A 25700-nucleotide genomic window follows, 5' to 3' on the forward strand; every position below is an offset into this window, starting at 1 on the left:
TTAAAAAGGCAAACTCCAGAACTACGAATGCTGATGAGGTAACACACTACTTTTCATTCCATCCAAAGTCTTCTGCAAAGTTCTCCTTGACAGAATTGATACTACTATTGACTAGAGGGTGAGAAAGGTGCAGGCCAGTTTTAGAAGAGGCAGTGGATGAATTGATATTTGCTCTTAGAAACATCATTAAGCAGTGCATTGAGTTGAACAGCCCTTTGTTCATTATTTCCATTGACTTCAGGAAAGACAGTCTAAGTTGTGACATTGTGAAGATCTTGTGATCATATAGAGTTCTTCCAAAAATGCTCACACTTATTGGGATGTTCTATCATCAGTTTTTGTGCAGAGTCACAGTGAATGGATACCTGTAAGATTGGTTCCCTGTAGCAACTAGTGAGCAACAATTATGTCACGTCAGATTTGTAATCGTCTTATTCAGGTCCTATGTATTCTTGAGTTTTTACTATAATTGTTTAAGCTTCAGTCACAAAATATGTCTCCTCCTAAATTCTGAAATGTATGATTTTGTTTGTTCCCAGGTGCCATGCCTTTGCAGCAGTGCATCATGTCTGATGTGCAGCTGCTGCCCAAGCAGTAGAAACTCCACTGTCACCAGAGTCCTCTATGCCTTCATCTTGCTGCTGGGGACCATTGTCGCTTGCATCATGCTGTCCCCGGGAGTAGGCGAGCAGCTCAGAAGGGTATGAGGGGATCTCTCTCTCTTTCTGTCTCTCTCTCTCTCTCTCTCTCTCGCTCTCGATGGAAATCTGGAAATACAAGAGACTGGAAACAACAAAGTTATCTATGTGTATTTAATTAGGGGCTTTCTGCAGAAAGGATCAACAAAGAGAGTCACCTGGATCTCAAAGTGAAGATGGAGAACAGTCAAATGCAAGGATCTTATATAGGAGGACTAAAGGCCGGCGCATGCTTCTGCAACTGCGTCGGCGGCTTTTCACGCAGCTGTGTCGCAGGGGTAAAAAGGGGGGACTGGGATTTAGTGAACTATCTTCAGACGTAAATACTGCCTCCTTACTGCTCGTGTGGTGTCATACGAGTGTCCGTAAGCCCAACATTCAAACTCGAGTTCAAACAGCTACATTTCCATGAGGGCTGAACGATATTTGGAAAACATGTGATATACGATATCCTTGTTGAATATTGCGATAATGATACGACTTGCGACACAGCCGAGAGAAGGCGCACAGCCCAGCCGCAGCAACACCAGGTCCGGGGCAGACCCCTGGGGAGTCATGCACAGCTCCACTAAGATCCCCTACAGTGTTTATGTGGGGTCTTTTAACTTGTTTGGACAATAGAAAGTAATTTTTTGAGTTTTTTGCGGCTCAGTCAGTAATTTACTACGTCTCTACCATTCGGGCTGTGAGCGTGTCCGGTCACACTGTGTGTGTGTGTGTGTGAGAGAGAGAGAGACAGAGTATTGATCATTAATTGATGATCAGTGTTGATATTGTGACGACAACAAATCAACTTTGCGATATGTCTATAGCCAAGTTTTGACATCACGATGACGATAGCCTAAAAGTCAGCTGATATCTTCCGATGAGGTGCAATAAGGGACCGTCGGAAATGCTAACTTCCTTTAACTTTAGCCACTTCTGGTGGACCTTTGGGCTTAAAACACATAGTAAATTAGAGGTGAGGAAATATCTTGAATCTTAGATGCACCGGGATGCAGATTTGAACGACTCTGCATCGATGCAGAGACCGAACATGAATGATTCATGTTTTCCGCTACGTTCAATGGAGCTTCCTCCTCACTCCCACTCTGACCTGTGCTTACTTTACATTTTAAAAATAAACACCATCACTGATCACAAGTTATTAGGATACGTACAGGACTGACATTTACTTTGTGTTTGTTTGATTCTCTAGAGTTTATGAGACAACTGTTTAAGCCAGCTACACAACACGAGACATTACGTTCTGAGCACAGTCAGGACATCAGGGTTAAAGGGACTGGAACGATCCATAGTCAAGATCCGACATCATCGATTCATAACTAAATACAAGTGATTATCAGTTCATGTGAAGCGGGACAGAGACGAGCAGACACACACACACTCACACACTCCTGCCGACAGAAGTTGTTCTCTCAGATTACAACGTAACGTGACGTGCACAGCCAGGACATCAAGGTTAGGACGTAACGCAATGTTTTAACTTCAGTGTTGCAGAAGAAGCGACGACCTGTTTATCCAGTAACATAAATATTGATCCAGCAGGTTTTTATAGAGATAAAATGTAAGTGTGATTGATTAGAAAAAATGAGAGGAGCAGAGTCACTTGTTGACCTTTCAGAGTAATTAGCCTCATTGCAGTGGTGCTGCTAAGGAGGGCCAGGGGGAGTTAAGCAAGGTATCAGTTTGTCAAGCACAAAAGTCTAAATTGAATGAATGTCAAATCAGTGCGGAGAGCACTGGCCACTGTCATAGACTTACTGTTGTAGTCTGATTTTTGAATTGAAGACCTTATTTAGTAAAAATACGTTATTGTTATAATGTTAACAGTCTATAATACTTTTTAAAGCACTTTCTCAATAAAAGTCATGTTTGTCTGAGTGATTGTATTAATCGTGCCAAATGCAGTACTATTGAAAATTGTAGATGTGATTCATTAAATGCATGGAAATGCATTGAGATGTGAATCTAATCATTGAATGCTAAATCGCAATCGAATCGTGAGGCTAGTTAACCAATGGAAATGACCTTGTTTCGATTTGAATGTCATGGCTTGCGGACACTTTGATGAAATCGCAAAAGCAGTATAGATGCATGTTATGTTTTTTTTAATTTTTATTACTTCTAAAGATAGGTCACCAATAACTTCAATTTTATTGAATTCTGCTGCTACACTGTTTACCCCTAAAACTCCAAAAGTGATTTGTGGACTCAGAAGCTTCACCCAGTCCTCCATCGGCATAGTAGATAATGAGTGAATTTTCATTTCTGGGTTAACTATCCTTTTAAGGTCGTTCATAATGTTTATTTTGTTTTGCCCATCCTTGGTCAACGAGGTTCAGCTCCTGATCATCTTGGTGTTGTTTATTGATACTTTGTACAGTTAAAATGTAAACTCCTTTTGTTTTGCTGTAGATCCCAGGCTTCTGTGAAGATGGGGCAGGTTCTTCTATCCCCAGCCTACAGGCTAATGTCAACTGTGAAATGTTTGTGGGCTACAAGGCAGTGTACCGTATCTGCTTTGGCATGAGTATGTGGTTCCTGGGATTTTCTTCTCTAATGATCAATATCAAGAACAGCAGAGACCCCCGTGCTGCCATCCATAATGGGTAAGGATTGAAGTTAACCCACAATGCACTCATTTATTCCATATGTGCTGAGCTTAAGCAAGGAGGTGTTTGTGGAAGAAGCAAACAAACATGTTGTTGAGCTACCGCAAAGAAATATTAATATAACGCAAAGAAATTAGATATGGGAGAGTATCTGCGAGAAAGTAAATGCTATGGGTAAAACAAAAATAGCGACTGATGAAATTAAGAGAAGAAGAAAAAGTTGCTATTAATAATCCCTCAGCAAATAAAAACTGGTACGGGTCCGTCTTCTTCCACGCCGTCTCCTTTTCACCACAATGAATGCAGCCATCTGTGCACAAAGCTGTGCAGATTAGCACCTACCTTTCAAACTTTAATATAGATGCAGTCACAACCACCAAAATTATTTTCAGGCTTTGTAAATCACAATGCTTTTACATTCAAGTATTTGCATCTATTCCTCACAATATTTTGCGCTCTCCGGTAGAAACGCCTAATATTGCATATTAATTTAAGTAAACGTACTAAATGGACAGTGTTATTGTTTCTGCACGCAAACGTCAGTGCCCACCGTCAGTAGATCAGCTTGCATGTTTTTTTGCGGGTGAAATCAAGTTTGCACATGCTTTGCACGTGATAACCTTTAGTAGATCAGGCCCCAAGTGTATTTAATTTGGCTTTTTGTGATCATTGGAGATCATAGGTTTCATAAGTTTTACAACATGTTAATCAGCAGCTACCTTTGTTCTGCATTCACATTTGGTGTATTTAGATTGATCTATTCATTATATTTTTGATGTTCAGAAAAAATTGTTCAGTTTGTTCATCATATTACTTGGTGAACAGCTTCATTCATAAATTATTTTCAGGAGTTGTGTACATAGCTGACTGAAAAATAAGATAAGATCATCCTTACTCAGACAGGGGATATTTGCCATGTTACAGCAGCAAAGATGTCAGTCAAAATAGACATCAGTTAAGTAATGATAAATAAACATGCAATACCTATAAATGTAAAGAAATATAAGAAATATAAAAAAACGTCATTGAATAAAAACTAATATATACAGTGTAGACAGAATATATACAATGATAGAATATAGTACAGATAAATGGATTGGCTATAAGCCATTGAATTGCACAGACAGAAATGAATATTGCTATTAGCAGAGTTAAACCTGAGCTAAAGTGCAGTCCATAATAGGAGTAGGGCTGCGTGTACAGTCTTCCTGTTGCAAAGAGGAACGACCTGCAATACCTCTCCACTAGACACTTAGGGTGCATTAGTCTGTCATTGAAGGAACCTCCGCTGGGTCATTGGGGTATCCCAGGACTGAGCTGGCCCTCTTGTCAGATGTTGAAATGCTGCTCCCCCAGAAAATCCCTCCAAAGAAGATGGCTGATGTCTTCACAGAGGCACAAAGACAATGATAATGTCTGCTCTGACCCTACTTGTAAAGTGCAATGGCATGATCAGTTCAGTCAAGATAATTTTTCAGTTGAAGTCCCTGAAGGGAGGGAAATCTATCACCAGTTCTTTAATTTCCCCCACATTGATCTAGGGGCAGTTCCGTTGGCACCAGTCCACAAAGTCTTCAGACACTAGAAATTTCTAATAAAAATTGTTTTCACAGCCATTCAAGTACAATCAACACAGAGTTCACATTTTAATCCACAGAAAGGACAGGATGTCACATGAAACATAAAATATAATGACTGACTTTGATGCACAGCTATGTCCTGCTTCAGTCCCCATCAGTGATGAGGCTCACGATTGCACAGTAATCAGAGAACATCTGCAGGTAACAGGCTGAGTTGTACAGAAGCCAGAGCCGTTCCTTGTGGGGCCCCCGTGTTGAAGATAGCTGTGTAAGACACACAGTACTGGGTCCACATATACTGTGGTAGATGGTCCAATATTCAGGATGTGAGGCGTAGGTCTACTGCAACATGCTCCAGTTTGTCTCTCAGAAGGGCAGGTGAAATGGTGTTGACATAACATGGAATAAGACAACAGAGAGAGAGAGAGGTAGTTGTTCATGATCCCTCTAACGCCGGGTTCATACCAGACGCGGAAGCGATGCCGAAGCGACGCCTAAGCGCAGCACCAAGCCAGAAAAGCCAGCTGGCCCCATCCACCCCCATGTTAAACCTCTGTGTGGTTCACACCGGACGCTGAAGCCCCGCCCCAAGGCTGCCTAGCGCCGTGCAGCGATCGTTTCGGCGTCAAGTCTATTTTTTCCGCTTGACGCGAGCGTATCGCGCCAGGCAACACACAGAAAAATGATTTTAAACGATATTGATGACATATTTTAAATGATATAAATGATCAAATATGCATCCCATACTTTGTATTCCACTTCTGTTGTCCTGGAGTTTTAATTTTACCAATTTTACAAATCGCATTATTATATGTCCCCCTCTGCCCATCCACTACAGCCACACAAGCAGTATAGATAAAAAGAGAGAGAGTGTGTGTGTCATGACATGACTGGATAACTTTCCAAAACATTTCAAAGTAAATCTGCACAATGGCTTCAACACTCTTACCCTTTATTGGCCATGACAGGGCAATTCCTTCATGTACATATGCTATAAGAAGCTACAAAGGGAGAGGCGGTGGACTAGTGGCAGAAACTTGGACTATGGGCAGAAAAGGTCTCTGGTTCGTCTCTGGTTCGACTCCACGGAGAAACAACAAAAAGAAGAACCTGATTGATCTGACCAAAAATCCAATCCCTACCCTGTCTAGTGCCCCTGAGCAAGGCACCTAACTCCCCCAACATCTGCTCCCCGTGCGCCGTACATGGCTGCTCACTGCTCTGTGTCCTTCACCAGATGGGTTAAAAGCAGAGGTTAAATTTCCCTACCTCCATGAGTGTGCCTGTGCATGTCTGTGCATGTCTGTGCATGTGTTTGGGACAAATAAATGTATCTTATCTTATCTTAAACCAGTTTAATGAGTTCATTTGTTACTTGAAGTCTTTTCAAGGGTCAATTTAAGGGTCAGTTTGTCAGTTTCATATGGAGCCAGAACAGTCTCAAAGGAATAAATGCACACAGAAATGAATACATGCGCAAAAAAGATCCACAAATGTATTTGGGGATTTATATATATATATGTGACTCAAAACACAAATACATTTTCAATGCACACACAAATATGTTTCATTCCATATTCATATTCATTCCGGTCTAAACCCGGCGTAAAAACCTCCAGGCTGCCTGCGCGCGTTTTAATGACTTCGTGTGGAGGCTCACTCACGTGATTGGCTGTAAAGGAGTGAGACATCTGATTGGCTACAGACGATCCCCTCTTAGAAAAAACGCATTCGTGGATCACAGTCACGCCAGGGGAGTCTCAAAAGTCTCACACACAAATGCAGCGAGGTTTACAAATTAAAAGCACTTTGCAAATGCAGGTCCAACAGTTTATATATGAATGTAACAAGCTCCAAATATGTATTTGATGAAGATTGCAAATACTTTTACATGCATTTTTTTTTCTATTTGTGTGTGCATCGGAAATATGTTTATGAATCTTGTGTGAATTTTTTTTACTTATATATGGAATGAAACATATTTGTGTGTGCATTGAAAATGTATTTGTGTTTTGAGTCACATATATATATAAATCCCCAAATACATTTGTGTATCTTTTTTGCGCATGTATTCATTTCTGTGTGCATTTATTCCTTTTGAGACTGTTCTGGCTCCATAGTTTCACAACCCATGTTCATCTCCATTGATTCAATTTGAAGGTAAATCAGCATTAAAAATTAGTACACAACATTTAATGTGGTGCAACTTCAAAAACGCAATCTAAAAAAATACATTTTATTATTTTTATAATTTCGGGTTTAAATCAAATTATCTTGGATCAAAGCAAATAAGGGTTAGGTGTATAGGGTCGTCTCAATATAGGTCAGTTAGTTGTGGCTTGTCAGGTCATGTTTTTGAGTAGGCACAGTTTTGTAATGGACCTGTCTATATCGCCTGGTCTCAGAGTTCCTTTTATCTGATTCCATTTCTGTCTATCCTGCATCAGTGGAAGATACTCTTGAGTTCAACCTTTCCAAAAAGAGGTCTGATGTATTGGACCTGTTTCCATCTTCTTCTTGAGTAAGTGTCCCATTTGTCCAAAAGTCTGTGTGGAAGAATTGGCATACCCTTTATTTGAAGCAGGTGGTTTGAAGTTAGAGGTCCTAGGCCTTCTGCATTGTTGGACAATGCTGTGAAAGGACAATTGTTAAGGACTGCCCTTAATTCCTCGAGCGTTGTTTGGAGACTTTTGACGCTTGAGGTTTGCTCCTTTGTGATTGAGTAGGGAATCTTTTTGATTGTTCAGATGAGATGCTCCCATACAGTTGCAATCAGAAATATTCAACCCCCTCACCTCAATAGACATTATAGTGATGTGGATGACAGATAATGACAATAAATAACAAAAAAACCTCATCAAACAACAAAAGATATTTATTGATGCGTATTTTCAGAATTTGACGTAACTTTGAAGTTCAAATGAAAAATGTAACTCTTTCAACACATGTGCATGCTCAGTATTATTCAACCCCCCAGCTTCTGTACTTTGTGGCGCATCCTCTAGATTTTATAACTTCTAAAAAATGTTTTCGGTAAGTGCGGACAAGCTTCTTACACCTCTCGATTGGAATCTTTAGCCTCTAGATCAGTGATGTTTGATGGCTTCCATGCTGCAACTGCCTTCTTTAAATCCCACCAAAGATTTTCAATCAAATTTGAATCTGGTGACTGTGAATGCCACTCCAGGACGTTCCAGGATCTTTTTCTCAACCAAGCTTTGGTAGACTTGGAGGTTTTGCTTTGGATCATTGTCTTGCTGGAAAGTCCAATGATCACCAAGGTCTAATTTGTCAACAGAAGGCATCACATTCCTCTTTAAAATGGCCTGGTATTTCTGTGAATCCATGATGCCATGTACACAATAAAGATTGCTAGTTCCTGCCGCAGAAAAACAGCCCAACATCATCTTTGACCAACCTCCATGCTGGACTGTGGGGATGGTATTCTTCTGGTCGTAAGCCTGGCCTTTCACACGCCAGACATACCGCTGGTCCATACGTCCAAACAGTTCCAGTTTGGTTTCATCAGTCCATAGAACTGTCACCCAAAACTCAGTAGTCTTATCCAAATTCCTCCTGGCATATTCTAGTCGACTTTTGATGTTCCTTGTGGTCAAGAGCTGAGTGTGTCTTGAAGCCGGCCACGAAGTCCTTTTTTATTCAGTGCACGTCTTATAGTTGCCACTGACGCACTTGTACCAGCCTTCATCAGGTCATCCTGTAGGTGTCTTGCAGTCACACAGGGGTTTATCTGAGTTGTTCTGACTAAGTTGCTGAGGGTCCTTGATGAAATGTTGGGCTTTTTTCCACGGCCAGGCAGGTTTGAAGGTAAAGCTAAATAGAGATAAGAGATGCGATTCTCAACAAACGTTAAAATGGGCTAACAAGTCTTATCTCTCACCTCAGACCAGTAGCCACAACATTGCTAGCTCTCAAACCAGTTATTGTACCTCAAGAGGAGAAGCTTCTCAAACTTTTGATCTGAGAACCTATTCCTCTTTGGAGAGAGAATCAGGTTCCAAAGGCTAAAGAGTCTTTCCACCAGGGCACTGGACGGAGTGGCTGCATTATATTTAAGTGATACCTTCTTTATTATGGGAAACTGATTCAGAGCCCATTCTTGTGGCTCCTGATTTAAAGTTATCAGCTACTTCATTTTCAACAGAGACATAGGCATCCTCCTCACTCTCATCAAAGTTAAAGAATTCATCCTCTTTGGTAGATGGCCGGCGCTGTGTTGTTAGGGTTTCCCCTGGGTGCTCATCCTGCTCTGTGACATATTTTCTGCATTCTGCTACTAGACTTGCTTTTACCAGGTCCTTCCTCTCCTGGTCACGCAGCCAACGTAACTTGAACTTGGGTATGGTTGCAGCTGCCAGTGGAGCATCATTATCCTCAAGAACACGTGCAAATCTTGTTTTGATTGCCTGAAATACATGACACAAAAGACATAACAAGAGTATTAAAACAAGTGTATTATACAATATGCATATTTGGCATATATCATAAATCTGACTACAGAGCAGTCACTACTAAATTGACCTGCACTTATAAATTCACATTATCTAGACCCAAATAAATGCAAATGAGCTATTGATTGGATAAATATAAATGCAAAATAAAATAGCAGCTCTTACCTGAACAAATGCCTCTGGTAGGCCATCAAGGATTGCAAGGTGTAATTTTAATTCCAGAGTCTTAGACATCAACGTCTCCAGAGTGGGCAAAAAAACAATTGTCCTCTCCTTGCAGAATGTCGAGAGCCACAGTAAGTGGCTTCCTCTCAACACAATACTCTTTAAGGACCCGATGTTCCCTTTCACTGATGCATTTCATCTGAAGTTGGGATGATATTGTATTCAATTCGGCCACAGGTATCTCAGAAATTCGAGCTACCGCGTCATAGAGCAAATTCCACCTGGTGGTGCAAGGTACAAGCAGCTTCTTAGCAATAACGCTGTTGATAATCTCCGAAGCCACCATTGACCGACTTGCCTTGTTCCACAGCCCTGTGCATTTTGTGGTAGCATATCTGTAGATAGATTTCGTTTCCGGCTTTGACACTAGCCACTTATCGACATCAGTGCATGAGATGAGGTTCAATATGTGCGATGCGCATCTGTGATGCGGGGGTAAACACACGTCATTGACATCGACAGCATTATCTAGCGCATCCCCAATGTTTGTAAAAGTCGCCTCATCCTCCTCCCAATGATCTTCAGTGTCTGATTCAGGTGGCTGGTACATTTTAAACGCCTTGACAAAATTAGAGCCATTGTTAGTAACAGTTGCTGTCACTTTGAAAGATTGCCATAGGATGAGTGGATGTTGTCTATTTTGGTTGCAATAATGTCATACGTATGTCGGCCCTTGAATCTCTGGCATGCCAGGGCTGATTTTCCCACGGATTAATCCAGTGTGTAGTTACACCTAGACAGCTTTTGTCCAGACGTCTGTTGTGGTAGAGACATGTTGTAAACCCTCAAATGTTTTTTTTAGCTCGACCTGCATTTTCGCATATTCTCTGTCTAAAAAGCTGAAAACGTCTTCCTGCACATTTGCCCTGAGCCTCCATTTAGCACTGGTATTTTGCTAATTAGTTGCCTGAAGGCAACTGACTCGACAGTTGACAGAGGATGCATGTCATCGACAACATACCTACCAATCAATTTATTCAGCTCTGCCTGGCTTAACGGCTGCACTGCAGTCCGTTTAATGCTCATTGATTGATTCGATTGGTGTATCTGTAACTGGCTGCTAAACCTGATAGGTTATGCAGATTGTTTCATTTATTATTTAGGTTGGGTTTCTTTTGTTATTTATGTTCAAAGTATGTATAATGTTATTTAAGGTAGAAATTTTTTGTCTTTTTAAGCAAAGCGTTTTTTACATTTGCTCCCCTCTAAGTGAGCTAAAATGATATATCAGCTAAATTTACACATTTCCCATTAATTCAGGATATTTTCTAGCAATGGAAATGATCAGAATGTCTTCAGGACAAAGGGCAGTGAAAATATGATTGTTTTAAAAAAAGTGGTCTTGTGTCCCACTTTACCCCAGCTACGGGGTAAAGTGGTCCACTTACTTTTTCCACTTTAAAACTACCATAACAACACATGTTGTAATAGTTAAAATCCTGACAACCACACATTCCAAAACTAATATCGGACTAGTAACAGAATCATGGGGATTGATCAATTAAGCACATTTATGCAGTGATGCCGGTAACGCGCTACTTAGTAACGCGTTACTCTAATTTGACCGCTTTTTTCAGTAACGAGTAATCTAACGCGTTACTATTTCCAAACCAGTAATCAGATAAAAGTTACTTGTCCAAGTCACCTTGCGTTACTATTTCGGTATTTGTGGTTAGCCCGCTGGGCACGTCCTGCGGCTGGGGGAGCAGTCGCCCCGTCGCCCTCCTCACCACGCCGCCGGAGGCTCGGTGTGCGGCACTCCTCGACGTTTTTTTAGGGGGGGAGGTGCTCGTCCGCGGTGCGGGGGCTTTCCTTATAGTATGCCGCGGGGCGGTGTCCGTCGGCGCTGCGGAAGGCGGGGACCGGTTGGAGGGGACCGGGTACGACGGTCGGCGACAGCGACTCTGGACGTGTGTCGGGCTCTTCTCGCGGATCACCTCAGCTACAGCGCCCGTTAGGGGAACCCTCCGTTCGCGCGGGGGGGGGGGGGGGGGGGGGGCCTCCGGCGGTGTCTAATAAAGTTAGTGTTGGCCAAACCGGTTGTCATTTTTATGTTGAGGCGGCGGGGGTGTTGTCGGCAGCTGCTGAATGTAACTAATAAAGTAACTTGTAATCTAACTTAGTTACTTTTAAAATCAAGTAACTTGTAATCTAACTTAGTTACTTTTAAAATCAAGTAACTTGTAAAGTAACTAAGTTACTTTTTCAAAGTAACTATGGCAACACTGCATTTATGATTATTATGATTCATGTGATTTCTTGCACACCCTAGCTCAGTGGTTCTCAAATGGGGGTACGCGTACCCCTGGGGGTACTTGAAGGTACTCCAGGGGGTACTTGAGTTTTTTTTTTAAATATATTTAAAATTAGCATCCATTCAAAAATCCTTGAAAAATGGTTATTTATCAAATATTCAATAAAATATAAGTGTAAGTTCATGAACAAAATGTTATATTAAGTAGGCTTTTCAATTTCATTATCCTAAAAAAACAGAGTCTCCCCCATACCGATGGTTTGACCCAACTTGGCACACGCCACCTGTCATCACCTGTCATCACTGCCGCCTTGAAAGCTTCAACAATGGAGTCGAGTTGAAGTGCAGCAGCAATGCTGCTGAAACACGGAGGGACAAGTACCAAAGAAGGCGAAACCAGAGCAGAGAGCCTTCCCTAAACAACACCGTGAGAGCTTGTGCCTCTTCGGAAGGTTGCTACAACGTAAAAGTTTTCCGTTGTGAAGTTAATGATTCATAACAAGAAGTCCGCGTCTCTACCGGTACCCTTTCAAAAATAAAAGCATGTAATACAAAAACGGAAATGAAATTGTATGACCTTAAAGCGAGCAAATATTTTCACAATAAAATAACAGAAAGACACTTCAACAATATTAACAATAACATAGATTGGGTTATTTACACTACGTTTTTTTCTGTGGGGAGAGATTAGCCAACAGTGGCATTAAGCCACCACATCTTCAGCGGTATCTCCAGACAAAACATGATAGTCATGTTGATAAGCCACCTGAGTTCTTTAAGAGGAAACTTTCTGAATTCAGGTCATCTCCAGACACGATGCGAAAAGCCTCCCAGAAGCAAACGGAAACAAGCTACCTGTCAGTATTCTTTTCGATCCTTAAAGAAGATATTTTAAGATGATAAATATTGAAAAAATATGTTTTGAGCTAATCTTTTATTTAAAACTAAGTTAATGATTTATTTTTTGGGAAGAAGTGTTTAGCTATAATTAAGTTCATGAGTTCAGCTTGAGAACATGTCTTTATTATGATCCCAAAAGAGGTCACTTTAAGTTGATAATTATTTTGATGTACACAAATATTTATTGATATTGAGATAATAATAAAAGTCTTTAGTTATTTTTATATCTTTTTATTTCCAAATAGTTCAAGAGAGACCACTACAAATGAGCAATGTTATGGACATTGATGGTGTTTTAAATTTGAATGTTTCTAGTTACAAGGATTAATAAATCACATTACATCTTTCTTTCAAGCAAAAATGCTTTACGCTGGTTAGGGGGTACTCGGCAGAATTTTTTTTTTCAAAGGGGGTACGTCACTGAAAAAAGGTTGAGAACCACTGCCCTAGCTTACCTGCACAGGGACAGGGATATTGTTTTTCTCTGCGAATTCAAATGCCAGTTCACGGCACTTAACTGGAGCAAGGCCATGGAACTGGTCAGCTAGTTGTTTATAGTGTTTGGCAAGCTCCTCCTCCATCTCATCTGTGAATATTCTCTTTACCTCAGCTACTGCACCCCAGGCTACTGATTTAACTTTCCCTTTCTCTTTTTTCTTTATGAATCTTTTGAGGGTTGTCTTATCAATATTTCTATCCCTTCCAGCTTTTCTTAGGGACTTCTTTCCTTGCATGACCTCAGCGGCTGCACTCTCCATCTCTGCGAGGGGTGTTTGGCCCCAGGTTGTCTTCCTGGTGTGTACTTTCTTGGCATGATGGCTTTTCTACAATGTTTATGACATAAAATTAAAACATATATAATGTAATATAACACTAAAATATATTTAAGACTAAACTTAACTTGTGCTTTATGGTGGGGTAAAGTGAGACACTGTCCCACTTTACCCCACAGCATTTGTCCCACTTTCCTCGAAGCCACAATTTTAGAAAAACAACATCTTTTAGCAATTCAGGCTAATCTTCAGCTAGCATCAATCACATGGTTTTATATGTTGGAAGTTCACCAACATGTATGATATAATTTTTTCTACCTGATTCAATTTGTTTTGACACAACAGTTGATTAAGTTCAAAGCAAGAAAATTTACTTTTACATGCAAAAAACAAATTTTTGTGAAAAAATATACTTTCCACAGCACCTGCACCAACTTCTCCTTCATGGCAAGGGGGAAATGGGAGGGGCTTGAAAACATAAAAGTCACATGACCACAAATGTGTTCCGTTGCCTAGATACAGGGGGTGTTTCACATCACCCGATGTCCCACATTACCCCGCTCTCCCCTATTGGTATTTTACTAAATGTTTATGTTTACTTGTTGTCTTTTAGTTTTACGGTGTTTTCTACGGCGCCTCGATGTGATGTTTAAATAAAGAGCCGTGACTCATCAGTTTGAAACTCTCGTCATGCTTTGCCAGCCAGGGGCTGTTACAGTATCATTGCGCCACCAAGGTCTTGTGACATCATATCAGAAGCAGCTAAAGTAGGCCTATCTTGTCTTCTTGTCTGCAAGTATTCATTTTTCACAAAAGGGAGTAACGCGAGTAATGAACTCATTTAAATTTCAGTAATTGTAACTGCGTTACTTGATTTAAAAAAATTAGGGCTGTGAAATGATTCAAATTTTTAATCAAATTAATCACAGGTTTCTATGGATTAATCATGATTAATCACATTACCGATTTTTTCGGAATATTTTTGTGAAAACAAGATTTATGACATTTAACTTTTCTTTTGTGCTGCAACTCAGCAGTTCTTCAGCAGTTATCATTGCTTTTCCATATGGAACATTAATATAATCTTCATCCTAAACAGAATTCGGGTTCCTTAGCCATTGTGTGGTTGAATAAAACTTTTTTTAAAAAATTAAACAGAAATTATTTGAGCTTCTTAGCCATAGGATGGTTGACATTTTTTATATTTTTTGTCACACAACCATTAACCACACCATGATACAATCTAATGCCTCTAAAGGCCCTCTTAGCTACTCGGTCTTTAGCCAGTTAGTGAGGCAAACTAACTTGTTCAAATTCTCTGACAGTAAAGCTGACCGCTTCTTTTGCACAATGTGTCCGGCGAGTGAGTCTGGTTTGGCGCATTCCACTTGAACGCCCCTCGCCGACCAACACATGCTTCGCGTTGCGGTGGTTAGGTGGGTATTGCTACGGTGAAACGATAACGTCTTCTCGCAGAGTGTGCATATCACCTTGGTTTTACTGAATGTTCGATCTTTGTTTTTTTGGAACACGATCTTCCCGTCCAGAAGGTCCTCAGGTTCATCAGAATTATCCATGTTGTTTGTTTGTTTGAATGGCAGCTGCCGTCTGACTGCATTACGCCGGGTTCACACTGGACGTGGAAGCGACGCCGAAGCGTGGCGTAAGCGCTAATCCCTGGCGCGCCGGCGCTTGGCTGGTCACACCGGACGCGGTAGCGACGCCGAAGCGCCGCGCATTACTAATAATATCACATACTTCTGCTGTTATCAGCCTGCAGTAAAAACGGCATTTAATCATTTTTTTCAAGCATATACTTACTTGTTGCTCCAACATTAAGCAACAGCATCCCAACATGTCTTTTTTGGTGTTGTCTTTATACAACAAATGCTGAGAATCAACAACTCAGGTTACTTCTCCACTTCAATGATTAATTTAATGTCATCCATGTTGAAGAACTTCTCCGCTGTTTGCTCCGGTAAATGTCGGGTGTCGAGGGTAAATTACGTATTCTCCACTCAAGCCTATGTGGAGAATACGTAGCCCCCCCCCCCCTCTCTCTCTTTTTATCTTTATGACTGCTTGTGTGGCTGTAGTGGATGGGCAGAGGGGGACATTAAATAATGTGGTTGGTAAAAGTGGTAAAATTAAAACTCCAAGACAACAGAACGTGAATACAAAGTATGGGATGCATATTTGATCATTTATATCATATAAAATATGTCATCTATATCGTTTAAAATCATTTTTCAGTGTGTTTCCTGTCGCGATACGCTCGCGTCAAGCGGAAAAAATAGACTCGACGCCGAAACGATCGCTTCACGGCGCTAGGCAGCCGCGGCACAACGCTACACTTCAGCCTCCGGTGTGTTCAGCGCTGCGGTTTAACATGGGAGTGGATGGGAGCCAGAGGATTGGCGCTGCGCTTACGCCTCGCTTCGGCGTCGCTTCCGCGTCCGGTGTGAACCCGGCGTTAGAGCGGCGACTAGTGCAGAGGCGGCGGAATTGGAAGGTCCTTCTGCGCATGCGTTAAATGCGTTAAAAAAAACAAACAAATTAATCCTGTAATTTAATCATAACGCGTTAACGCGTTATTTTTCACAGCTCTAATTTATTTATTACTCTTGCATACTTATTGAGTACATTACTGAGTGGTGGTAACTGTAGCAAATAAATTTAATTTCAGGATAAAGTTTTTTTTATTACATTTTGCTTAGAAATTAGAACAGTTTAGAAGATTATTCTCTATTTTCAGCATGTAGAGACTATCTGTATCTGTGCTCTCTTTTGGATCTGCTTGAAGCTCATCTATCTTTTTGTTAGTGTAGTGTTTTGACATAATGGAAAAAAACTGTTTCTCAATTTTGTTTGTCATTTATTTATTCCATTTTGCTACATATTTTCAGCCTTAGTTGCTGTTAAATTCAAGATAAGATTTTCACTCAATGGATTAACTTAACTTGTGTTCTGCTGCACTGTAAAGCTGAGTTCATCCCAAAATGTAGATTTCACTATTTTTCCCATAGTTGCTTGTTATTGTTTTAATAAACATATTCATAACAGTAACAAGACAATTGTTTTACCCAGTTAAGAGAAAGAAATCCAGTTGATCCAGACACTGCAAGAAATATATGAGCAGGTTCAGCAGGCTGGACAGTTTACACTACACAATGTCACAACTGCTGTAAATCTCAAATATTTATTTTACTTTAATATTTCCACATTATGCTACTTCATACTTCTACTCTCATACATTTCAGAGATAATTATTGCATTGTATACTCCGTTACATTAATTTGACAGCTTTATTTCCTTTTTAATGAAGCTTTCAAACAACAGATAATATAAGAAGCTGTTAAAGACAAAATCTGTGGTTTCGAAAAAAATTTCATTCTGAAAAACTTGCTGACAAAACTTGCACCATGTCACTAGAATTGTCAGCTACACAGGCTGTGACTCTTACCGTTTAGCCTTCATTGTTCAGTAGAGCTGCAAAGCCCAATCAAAAATAATAATAATACATTCCATTTATATAGCACTTTTCAAAGTTCTCAGAGACGCTTTCCATAGTGGGGGAAAATAGTGAAAATATCAAATACTCTTTAAAATCAAAAAACGCTAAAAAGTCAGGTTTATTAAGAAAGATATAAAAATTTAATTGAAAAATAAACAGAATAAAATGATGGGGTGGGGAGGTTTAGCTGGGGGTGGCGGTGGCAAGTCTGAAGAGGTGGGTTTTGAGGGCCTTTTTGAAAGATAGCAGTGTGGGGTCATTTTTAAGGTTGGGTAATATAGAGTTTAAATTTCAGATTGGGGCGGGTAAGGGAGGCTAGGATTTCAGATTAATTTCAATTTAGTTTTAGAATGTTTCTTTGCATCCATGTTTTAATGTACATTAGGCAATTAGTGAGGGTGGAGTGAGTGGCAGCAGTGATGGTCTTGGAGGAAAGGTAGTTATGAGTATCGTCGGCATAACAGTGTAATTGGAGGCCATGGCTGCGGAGGATCTGTCCAAGTGGTAGCACGTAAATGATGAAGAGAAGGGGACCAAGCACTGAAACCCTGGGGGACACCAAGGTTGACAGGAACGTTGATAAACTTGCAGTTGTTGATTAAAATGAATTGATGTCTGTCGGAGAGGTAGTACTGGGGAAGAGAGGGAAGTGCAGTAATGCCTAGTTAGGGTCCGAGCACTGACAGTGGGAGGCCCTATTGAAATTGTAATGATTATTAGGGCCTGAGCACTGACAGTGGGAGGCCCTATTGAGATTGTAATGATTATTAGGGCCCGAGCACTGACAGTGGGGGGCCCTATTGAAATTGTAATGATTATTAGGGGCCGAGCACCGAAATCAGTGGGAGGCCCATAATGAAATTGAAATGATTATTATTAGGGCCCGAGCACCTCCGGTGGGAGGCCCTATTGAAATTGAAAGGATTATTAGGGCCTGAGCACCTCCGATGGGAGGCCCTATTGTAATTGAAAGAATTATTAGGGCCCGAGCACCGAATGGTGAGAGGCCCTATTGAAATTGTAGGCATTATTCTTATTATTAGGGCCCGAGCACCGAATGGTGAGAGGCCCTATTGAAATTGAAAGGATTCTTATTAGGGCCCGAGCACCGAATGGTGAGAGGCCCTAATGAAATTGAAAGGATTTTTATTATTATTAGGGCCCGAGCACCGAAATCGGTGGGAGGCCCTATTGAAATTGAAAGGATAATTAGGGCCCGAGCACCGAATGGTGAGAGGCCCTATTGAAATTGAAATGATTATTATTATTATTATTATTATTATTTTGCTAGGCTTAAATTAATTGGCTTTTTGAGGGCTTTAACATGCTTAAAAAGTTTTAAAAGTTTGCAGTAAGTTAGAAAGTCGTGAAAATGTACGTATTCTGGGGTATTTGGAAATGGGCGTGGCAAAATGGCTCAACAGCGCCACCAACGGAGAGCCCCTCATTTTTTACTTTAATGCACTTGTCGTAGAGCTTTCATCAGATCAACTTAAAATTTAGATGACTGTCATCACAACAAAATGAAGATCTAAAGTTATCAAAAAAATCTACTTTTCGTCACACCGTCTGACTGTGGCGAGGCGTCAAATCAGCTCGCCATGACACACGAAAACGCTTTAACTTCTGTTTTCATGGGTCCATCTCCCTCAAACTACATGTGTGTATCAACAGTCCCCCCCCCTGACGATATTCAGATGGATTTAAGGAATGGGCGTGGCAAAATAACTGACTAGCGCCCCCTAAAGGGCAGCCCCGGCACTACGATTGGTCTACATCTACAAAAATGCATAGGGACATGTGTCTTTTCATGACAAAGAAATATGTCTCTTGAACAGATAATCTACACCACACAGGAAGCCCGCCATTTTGAATTTGGAGACCATTTTGCCCATATTCCACACTTTTACTTTGATGTACTTGTGGTAGGGCTTTAATCAGATCAACTTAAATTTGAGATGAGTGTCATCACAACAAGATGGAGATAAGAAGTTATTAAAAGATACATTTCTACTCAGACGGTGTGACCGTGGTGTGGCGTCAAAGTCTGATCACACGCCATCAAAACACGAGCTTCTGTATCTTGGACATATTTGGTCCAATCGAGTCCAAACTAGACATGTAAGACAAGAGTCGCGACAAGATGACATCTACAAAGACACCATGACTTAAAATCATAGCGCCACCTGCTGGCTACAGGAAGTGAAGCGTTTATCCTTGCTGCAGAGCTTAAAATGCACGCAAGGCAGAGACGTGCGCTTGGTCATCGATCACGCTCTCTTCCCCGACCGCAACAGACTTGAAATCGCCTGTGCTCGGGCCTGTTAGTGCTACAACGTAGCCCTAGTTATTATTATTATTTTTCTCCGCTTAAATGAATTTGCTTTTTGAGGGCTTTAACGTACTCAAAAAGTTGTAGGAGTTTGCAGTAAATTAGAAATGTGTGAAAATGTACGTATTCTGGAGTATTTTGAAAAGGACGTGGCAAAATGGCTCAACAGCGCCACCTACGGAAAAGCCCCTCTTTTAGCATACACCGATCCTCACCAAAAAAGACAGTTGTGTATCATGACTAGATGCATAAAAAAGTCCACCAGTGCATTATGAAAAACGCAACAGGAAGCCCACCATTTTCGATTTAGTGGCCATTTTGGTCATATTCCATAATTTTTTACTTTAATGCACTTGTCGTAGAGCTTTCATCAGATCAACTTGAAATTTAGACGACTGTCATCACAACAAAATGAAGATCTAAAGTTATCAAAAAATCAACTTTTCGTCACACCGTCTGACTGTGGCGGGCGTCAAATCAGCTCGCCATGACACACGAAAACGCTTTAACTTCCATGTTCATGGGTCCATCTCCCTCAAACTACATGTGTGTATCAACAGCCCCCCCCCCCCCCCCCCCCCCCGAAGATATTCAGATGGATTTAAGGAATGGGCGTGGCAAAATAACTGACTAGCGCCCCCTAAAGGGCAGCCCCGGCACTACGATTGGTCTACATCTACAAAAATACATAGGGACATGTGTCTTTTCATGACAAAGAAATAAGTCTCTTGAACAGATATGCTACACCACACAGGAAGCCCGCCATTTTGAATTTGGAGGCCATTTTGCCCATATTCCACACTTTTACTTTGATGTACTTGTGGTAGGGCTTTCATCAGATCAACTTAAATTTGAGATGAGTGACATCACAAAAAGAAGGAGATAAAAAGTTATTAAAAGCTACATTTCTACTCAGACGGTGTGACCGTGGCGTCAAAGTCTGATCACACGCCATCAAAACACGAGCTTCTGTATCTTGGACATATTTGGTCCAATCGAGTCCAAACTAGACATGTAAGACAAGAGTCGCGACCTGATGACATCTACAAAGACACCATGACTTAAAATCATAGCGCCACCTGCTGGCTACGGGAAGAGAAGCGTTTATCCTTGCTGCAGAGCTTAAAACGCACGCAAGGCAGAGACGTGCGCTTGGTCATCGATCACGCTCTCTTCCCTGACCGCAACAGACTTGAAATCGCCTGTGCTCGGGCCTGTTAGTGCTACAACGTAGCCCTAGTTATTATTATTTTTCTCCGCTTAAATTAATTGGCTTTTTGAGGGCTTTAACGTGCTCAAAAAGTTTCTAAACTTTGCAGTAAATTAGAAAGTGGTGAAAATGTACGTATTCTGGAGTATTTGGAAATGGGCGTGGAAAAATGGCTCAACAGCGCCACCTACGGAGAAGCCCCTCATTTATGGAGAAGGCCCTCATTTAGAATTCACTGATCCTCACGAAAATGAAGACAGTTGTGTATCATGACCAGATGCACGAAAAAGCCTCAAGGGGCATGAAAAACGCAACAGTAAGCCCGCCATTTTGGATTTAGTGGCCATTTTGGGCATATTCCATGTTTTTTACTTTGATGGACTTGTCATAGAGCTTTCATCAGATCAACTTAACATTTAGACGAGTGTCATTACAACAAGATTGAGATAAAAAAAATTAAGGGATTTATTTTGCGTCACACCGTGTGACCGGGGCGTGGCGTCAAAGTTTGATTAAACGCCATCAAAACACGAGGCTCTGTATCCCAGACATAAACGCTCCAATCGAGTCCAAACCAGACATTTAAGACAAGAGTCCCAGCCTGATGACATCTACACAGAAATTATTACTTGATATCACAGGGCCCCCTGGTGGCTACAGGAAGTGACATGTTTTATACTTTGATGAACTGCTCCTGGCTGCTTTACGATATACAGCTCAAAAGAGCTCAGTCAAGTCATTGGATCATAGTCAGAATTGTGACTTTTCCACAAACCGTGTACACATTGATGTGCGGCGAAGGATTTTCCTTCGCCAAACGACACGATGTTGTCATAACTCCAGTGTTCATTGTCCTATCACTACCAAACTTCTGTCACATGATTAGAGTACAAGCCTGAAAAGCTTTATGTGTCAATATTTCCTCAGTATCATAGCGCCACCTACTGATTATCCATGAAACAGGAAGTACTTTGTTAATCCACTCTGCCTCATCCAGCCGGCTCCAAACTTCTGACCTATGGTCACAATCGTGACCTGAACAGCTCCATATGTAAACATTAGTTCAGGGTCATAGCGCCATCTACTGATCAGTGTGAAAATGAAGTTGTGTTAACATTGTCCAATTGACACAAAATTGCTCACGCTACATCAGAGCGGCTACTTGAACAGATCTATATGTCTGTGCGTAATAATAGTGATGGCGCCACCTACTGGCAAACCTACTGCCGCAGAGTGCAAAATGGATGCAACACGGAGACATGCGCTTGGTCATCGATCGCTCTCACCACCGACCGCAACAGGCTTCAACGTGCGGGTGCTCGGGCCCGCCAGTGCTACAACGTAGCCCTAGTTATTATTCTTATTCTTATTACAACCCCAATGAATTGGCTTTTTGAGGGCTTTAACATGCTCAAAAAGTTGTTTAAGTTTGCAGTAAATTAGAAAGTGGTGAAAATGTACGTATTCTGGAGTATTTGGAAATGGGCGTGGCAAAATTGCTCAACAGCGCCACCTACAGAAAAGCCCCTCATTTAGCATTCACTGATCCTCACGAAAATGAGGATAGTTGTGTATCATGACCAGATGCACAAAAAAGCCTCAAGGAGCATTATGAAGCAGTCCTGCTGCAATCATAGTCTATGGTCAGGGTTAGGGTTAATATAAAAATATACATTACTGCCTGACTAATCCCATTTTAGTTTTATTGCAGATATGTTTATGTGCCTCCTGTATGCTTAATAACTGTCAGTTCATTTGTTTTCAGATTTTGGTTCTTTAAGTTTGCTGTCTTGGTAGCAGTTACTGTGGCCGCCTTTTACATTCCAGATGGGCCTTTTACCTACTGTAAGAACTTTATATTTGAACTTTTTAAAACACAGATCAGTAAATCCAATATACAATATTACGATAATAGATAATTGTAATGGATAATAACAGATATTATATGATAGATGAGTAATTTAATGACCTGTGGGCCTATTTCGTTGCAGTGTGGTTTGTGGTGGGCTCTGGTGGAGCTTTCTTTTTCATTTTGATCCAGCTTGTGCTGCTGGTGGATTTTGCCCACTCCTGGAATGAGTCCTGGGTAGACAAGATGGATAATGGCAACTCCAGTTTCTGGTATGCAGGTAAAAGACTGAGCTCTGGCCTACTAACATGCTGTATATGAAAACATGCATTCACAGTGCAATATACAATACAATAAGACTGCTCACAACTGAAATAAGTGACAACTATATCAAATTAACGCAGATGCATAGGTTGAACACCAAATAATTGAGATACATATCTTGAGTTTTTTTGTATACCTATTGCTGAATAACTAACATTTCTGCATTCTGTTTCTAGCTTTGTTGGTGGTTACAGCGTTCAACTACATCCTGTCATTTACTGCCGTCATAATATTCTTCATCTTCTACACCAAGCCTGATGTATGCTTCATCAACAAGTTCTTCGTCAGCTTCAACATGTTGTTCTGCATTGTGGCATCTGTTGTCTCTGTCTTTCCCAAAGTACAGGTACAGAACAGAGAACAGTGCTTCACCATCAAACATCTAGTCAGGCAAATGTAGTCATTTGATGCAACATTGCCAAATTGTGACATGCACAGTTTAAAGAATATGTTTACAGTCTGGTAATATTTACCATATGTACAGGGATTGCAATACAGTAAGATATTCTTAATACAATTAGGGATGAAATTTGTCCATCACTTTGATAGATTTCCATCAATTTGAATCCAGACAGGACATTTATGAGATCAGTGTTGATTGAAATGTTATTATAACTTCAAAGGTCAAAACCTGGAACTAATTTGTTGCTTAAATTGCTATGCACTTGTTATGTCAATAGACTTCTGTCAAACCAAACCAGGATTTAAGTGTGCCGAATGCAAGCTACATACCATGAGCCCAATTACTGATTAAGAAGCATATAGGACCAGTTTCTTAACAGTAGAAAAATACCAGACTGTTATGAATGGTACTAGCATGTACTCACCCCTTGCCCTGGAAGTTGTCTGACGTAACTTAAGCCATTTTCAGACATGCACTCAAGATAAGACAGGATGTCTGTTGACATTCTCATGAGCTTGCCTTTTCATACATGACTGTTCTATCTGTGTGTGTCCCTAGGAATCTCAGCCACATTCAGGTCTTCTACAGTCCTCCTTCATCACCCTGTACACCATGTTTCTGACCTGGTCTGCAATGACCAATGAACCTGGTGAGACTGTTTGTCAGTTGCAAGAAATATTCCTTTGATTACAAAATCTGTGGAGTTATGGGTTGCAGAAACAACAGTGATCTATTAGAGAGGGAGCGAGACAACGACAGCATGGAAAAGAGCACTACACATGAAATGACACTATTATATTTCAATAAAGTAACTATCGGCTGATTTGGATATAACGTGCAGGATATGTATCACCATGCTGATTCTTTAAATTTTGTATGCAATAAATGTTGCTCTTGGTTCAACTCAATGTATTTGGTTCATGTTCACATGCTATAGTTAGTGGACTTTCTAGACAAAAGTACTAGAAACAAAGCATTATTATTACTTGAAACGGTTTAAGTAGAATTTTCAAGCTAGTGTCCTAGAGCTCAATCATTTTCTCTCAAGAACATCTGAATGTGAGGAATGTATCTGCAAATGAGGTCACACTTTTTCAGAATATATCTCATTACATTCCATCTCATAAACTATGCTATAGATAAAAACATGTACCTTTTTTCCCTCCTCCCAGACAGAGTATGTAACCCCAGCCTGCTGAGTATCTTTCAGCAGATAACAACCCCCACGCTGGCCCCTCTTGAGATAGAGAACCAGACGGCCGTGGTGATCATTGGCACAGAGGAACCTGTCCTATCATCTCCATACCTGCAATGGTGGGATGCCCAGAGCATTGTGGGGCTTGTCATATTTGTCCTGTGCATTCTCTACTCCAGGTAGGGTTATTACCCCGAAGTAAGATTTTAGATGTCATGATACCAGTAGTTCAGTAGTATCAATATCATTGAAGTTCAATACCACAGCAAAAATGTGAAAGCAACAGAGTTTGCTGTACACAAGTGTGCATGCTGTAATGTCATGAGAGGTCACTAGGGGGGGTTAGGGTTGGTTAGTGCAATATAATTGAAAAATAACAGGCAAACATTGAAGGTTCAAAAGAAGGTGAAGTCTTATTCTTCCATAAACAGGTAACTCAGGTAATTATTTTTTTCAAAATTCTAAATCCAACAACAAATGTAAAACATCCCAGAGGAGAACAGGGTATCCGCAGGGTCTTGAATTTTTTTTAAGTTGATATATCAATTTAGGGAAAATCAAGACCCTTAAAAAGTATTAAAAAGTCCTGAATCTTTTTTAAATTCAAGACTCTTTAGATGTGTAGGCGATGTTTTTTACCACTTATACCAGGAGTCGGCAACCCGCAGCTCTTCAGCCCCTCTGCAGTGGCTCCCTGTGCATGTTGCGCATATTTTTCGCGAACGGTGAACTTAACGAATCAGTTCTCATATGATGAACGTGAGTGAACTAGCCTGGATGCCAGACAAACTTAGCCCCGCCCACAACATTTGAGGTCGGGAAGTTTGGTCTGGATTCGCTCTGTTGGGGAGAAATTATGCCCGAACAGAAACTGTTCGGACCAATCAAATTGTCAGGGCGGGCTTTATACGATGATGGACAGATGATCAACAGTAACGTAATCAACTACGTCATCAAATTGCGTTTGGGTTGAATTCATATTCAACAAACATGCCTGCCGCTGGAGAGCTGAGATGTGTAGATGCTGCCATTGAGTTTGTTTTAGAAGACATCGACAGCGCATTCATTTTGAAAGAGGAACAGAGAACGCGGAGGCGACGCCAAAGCACCGCGCAGCGCTAACCCCTATCGCGCCGGCGCTTGGCTGTTTACACCAGACGCTGAAGCGACGCTGAACCGCCGGGCAGCACTAATAATATCACCCATTGATCCAGTAGTATTCAAGCATATACTTATTTGTTGCTCCAACATTAAGCAACAGCGTCCTAACATTTGTCTTTTTTGGTGTTGTCTTTATACAACATGTTCCGAGGATCATTCAACTCACTGTACTTCTCCACTTCAATTATTAATTTA

General features: G+C 40.9%; 1 protein-coding gene across 5 annotated transcripts in view; it reads left to right on the forward strand.

The window, feature by feature from the left end:
• The window catches only part of si:ch73-267c23.10 (serine incorporator 1), a 59886-nt gene that overhangs the window by 11313 nt on the left and 22873 nt on the right, over nt 1–25700 (forward strand). For 4 of the 5 annotated variants that reach the window (XM_053433517.1, XM_053433510.1, XM_053433493.1 and 1 more), the window contains 7 exons: nt 540–701; nt 3117–3310; nt 22339–22418; nt 22565–22702; nt 22923–23092; nt 23708–23798; nt 24322–24523. In XM_053433517.1, the coding sequence (XP_053289492.1) occupies nt 540–701; nt 3117–3310; nt 22339–22418; nt 22565–22702; nt 22923–23092; nt 23708–23798; nt 24322–24523 (1037 nt within the window). The remainder of the gene's footprint in view (nt 1–539; nt 702–3116; nt 3311–22338; nt 22419–22564; nt 22703–22922; nt 23093–23707; nt 23799–24321; nt 24524–25700) is intronic. The other variant, XM_053433502.1, reaches the window with a different exon arrangement.

The sequence above is a fragment of the Pleuronectes platessa genome, chromosome 2, assembly GCF_947347685.1.
Source record: "Pleuronectes platessa chromosome 2, fPlePla1.1, whole genome shotgun sequence".
Classification (NCBI taxonomy): domain Eukaryota; kingdom Metazoa; phylum Chordata; class Actinopteri; order Pleuronectiformes; family Pleuronectidae; genus Pleuronectes; species Pleuronectes platessa.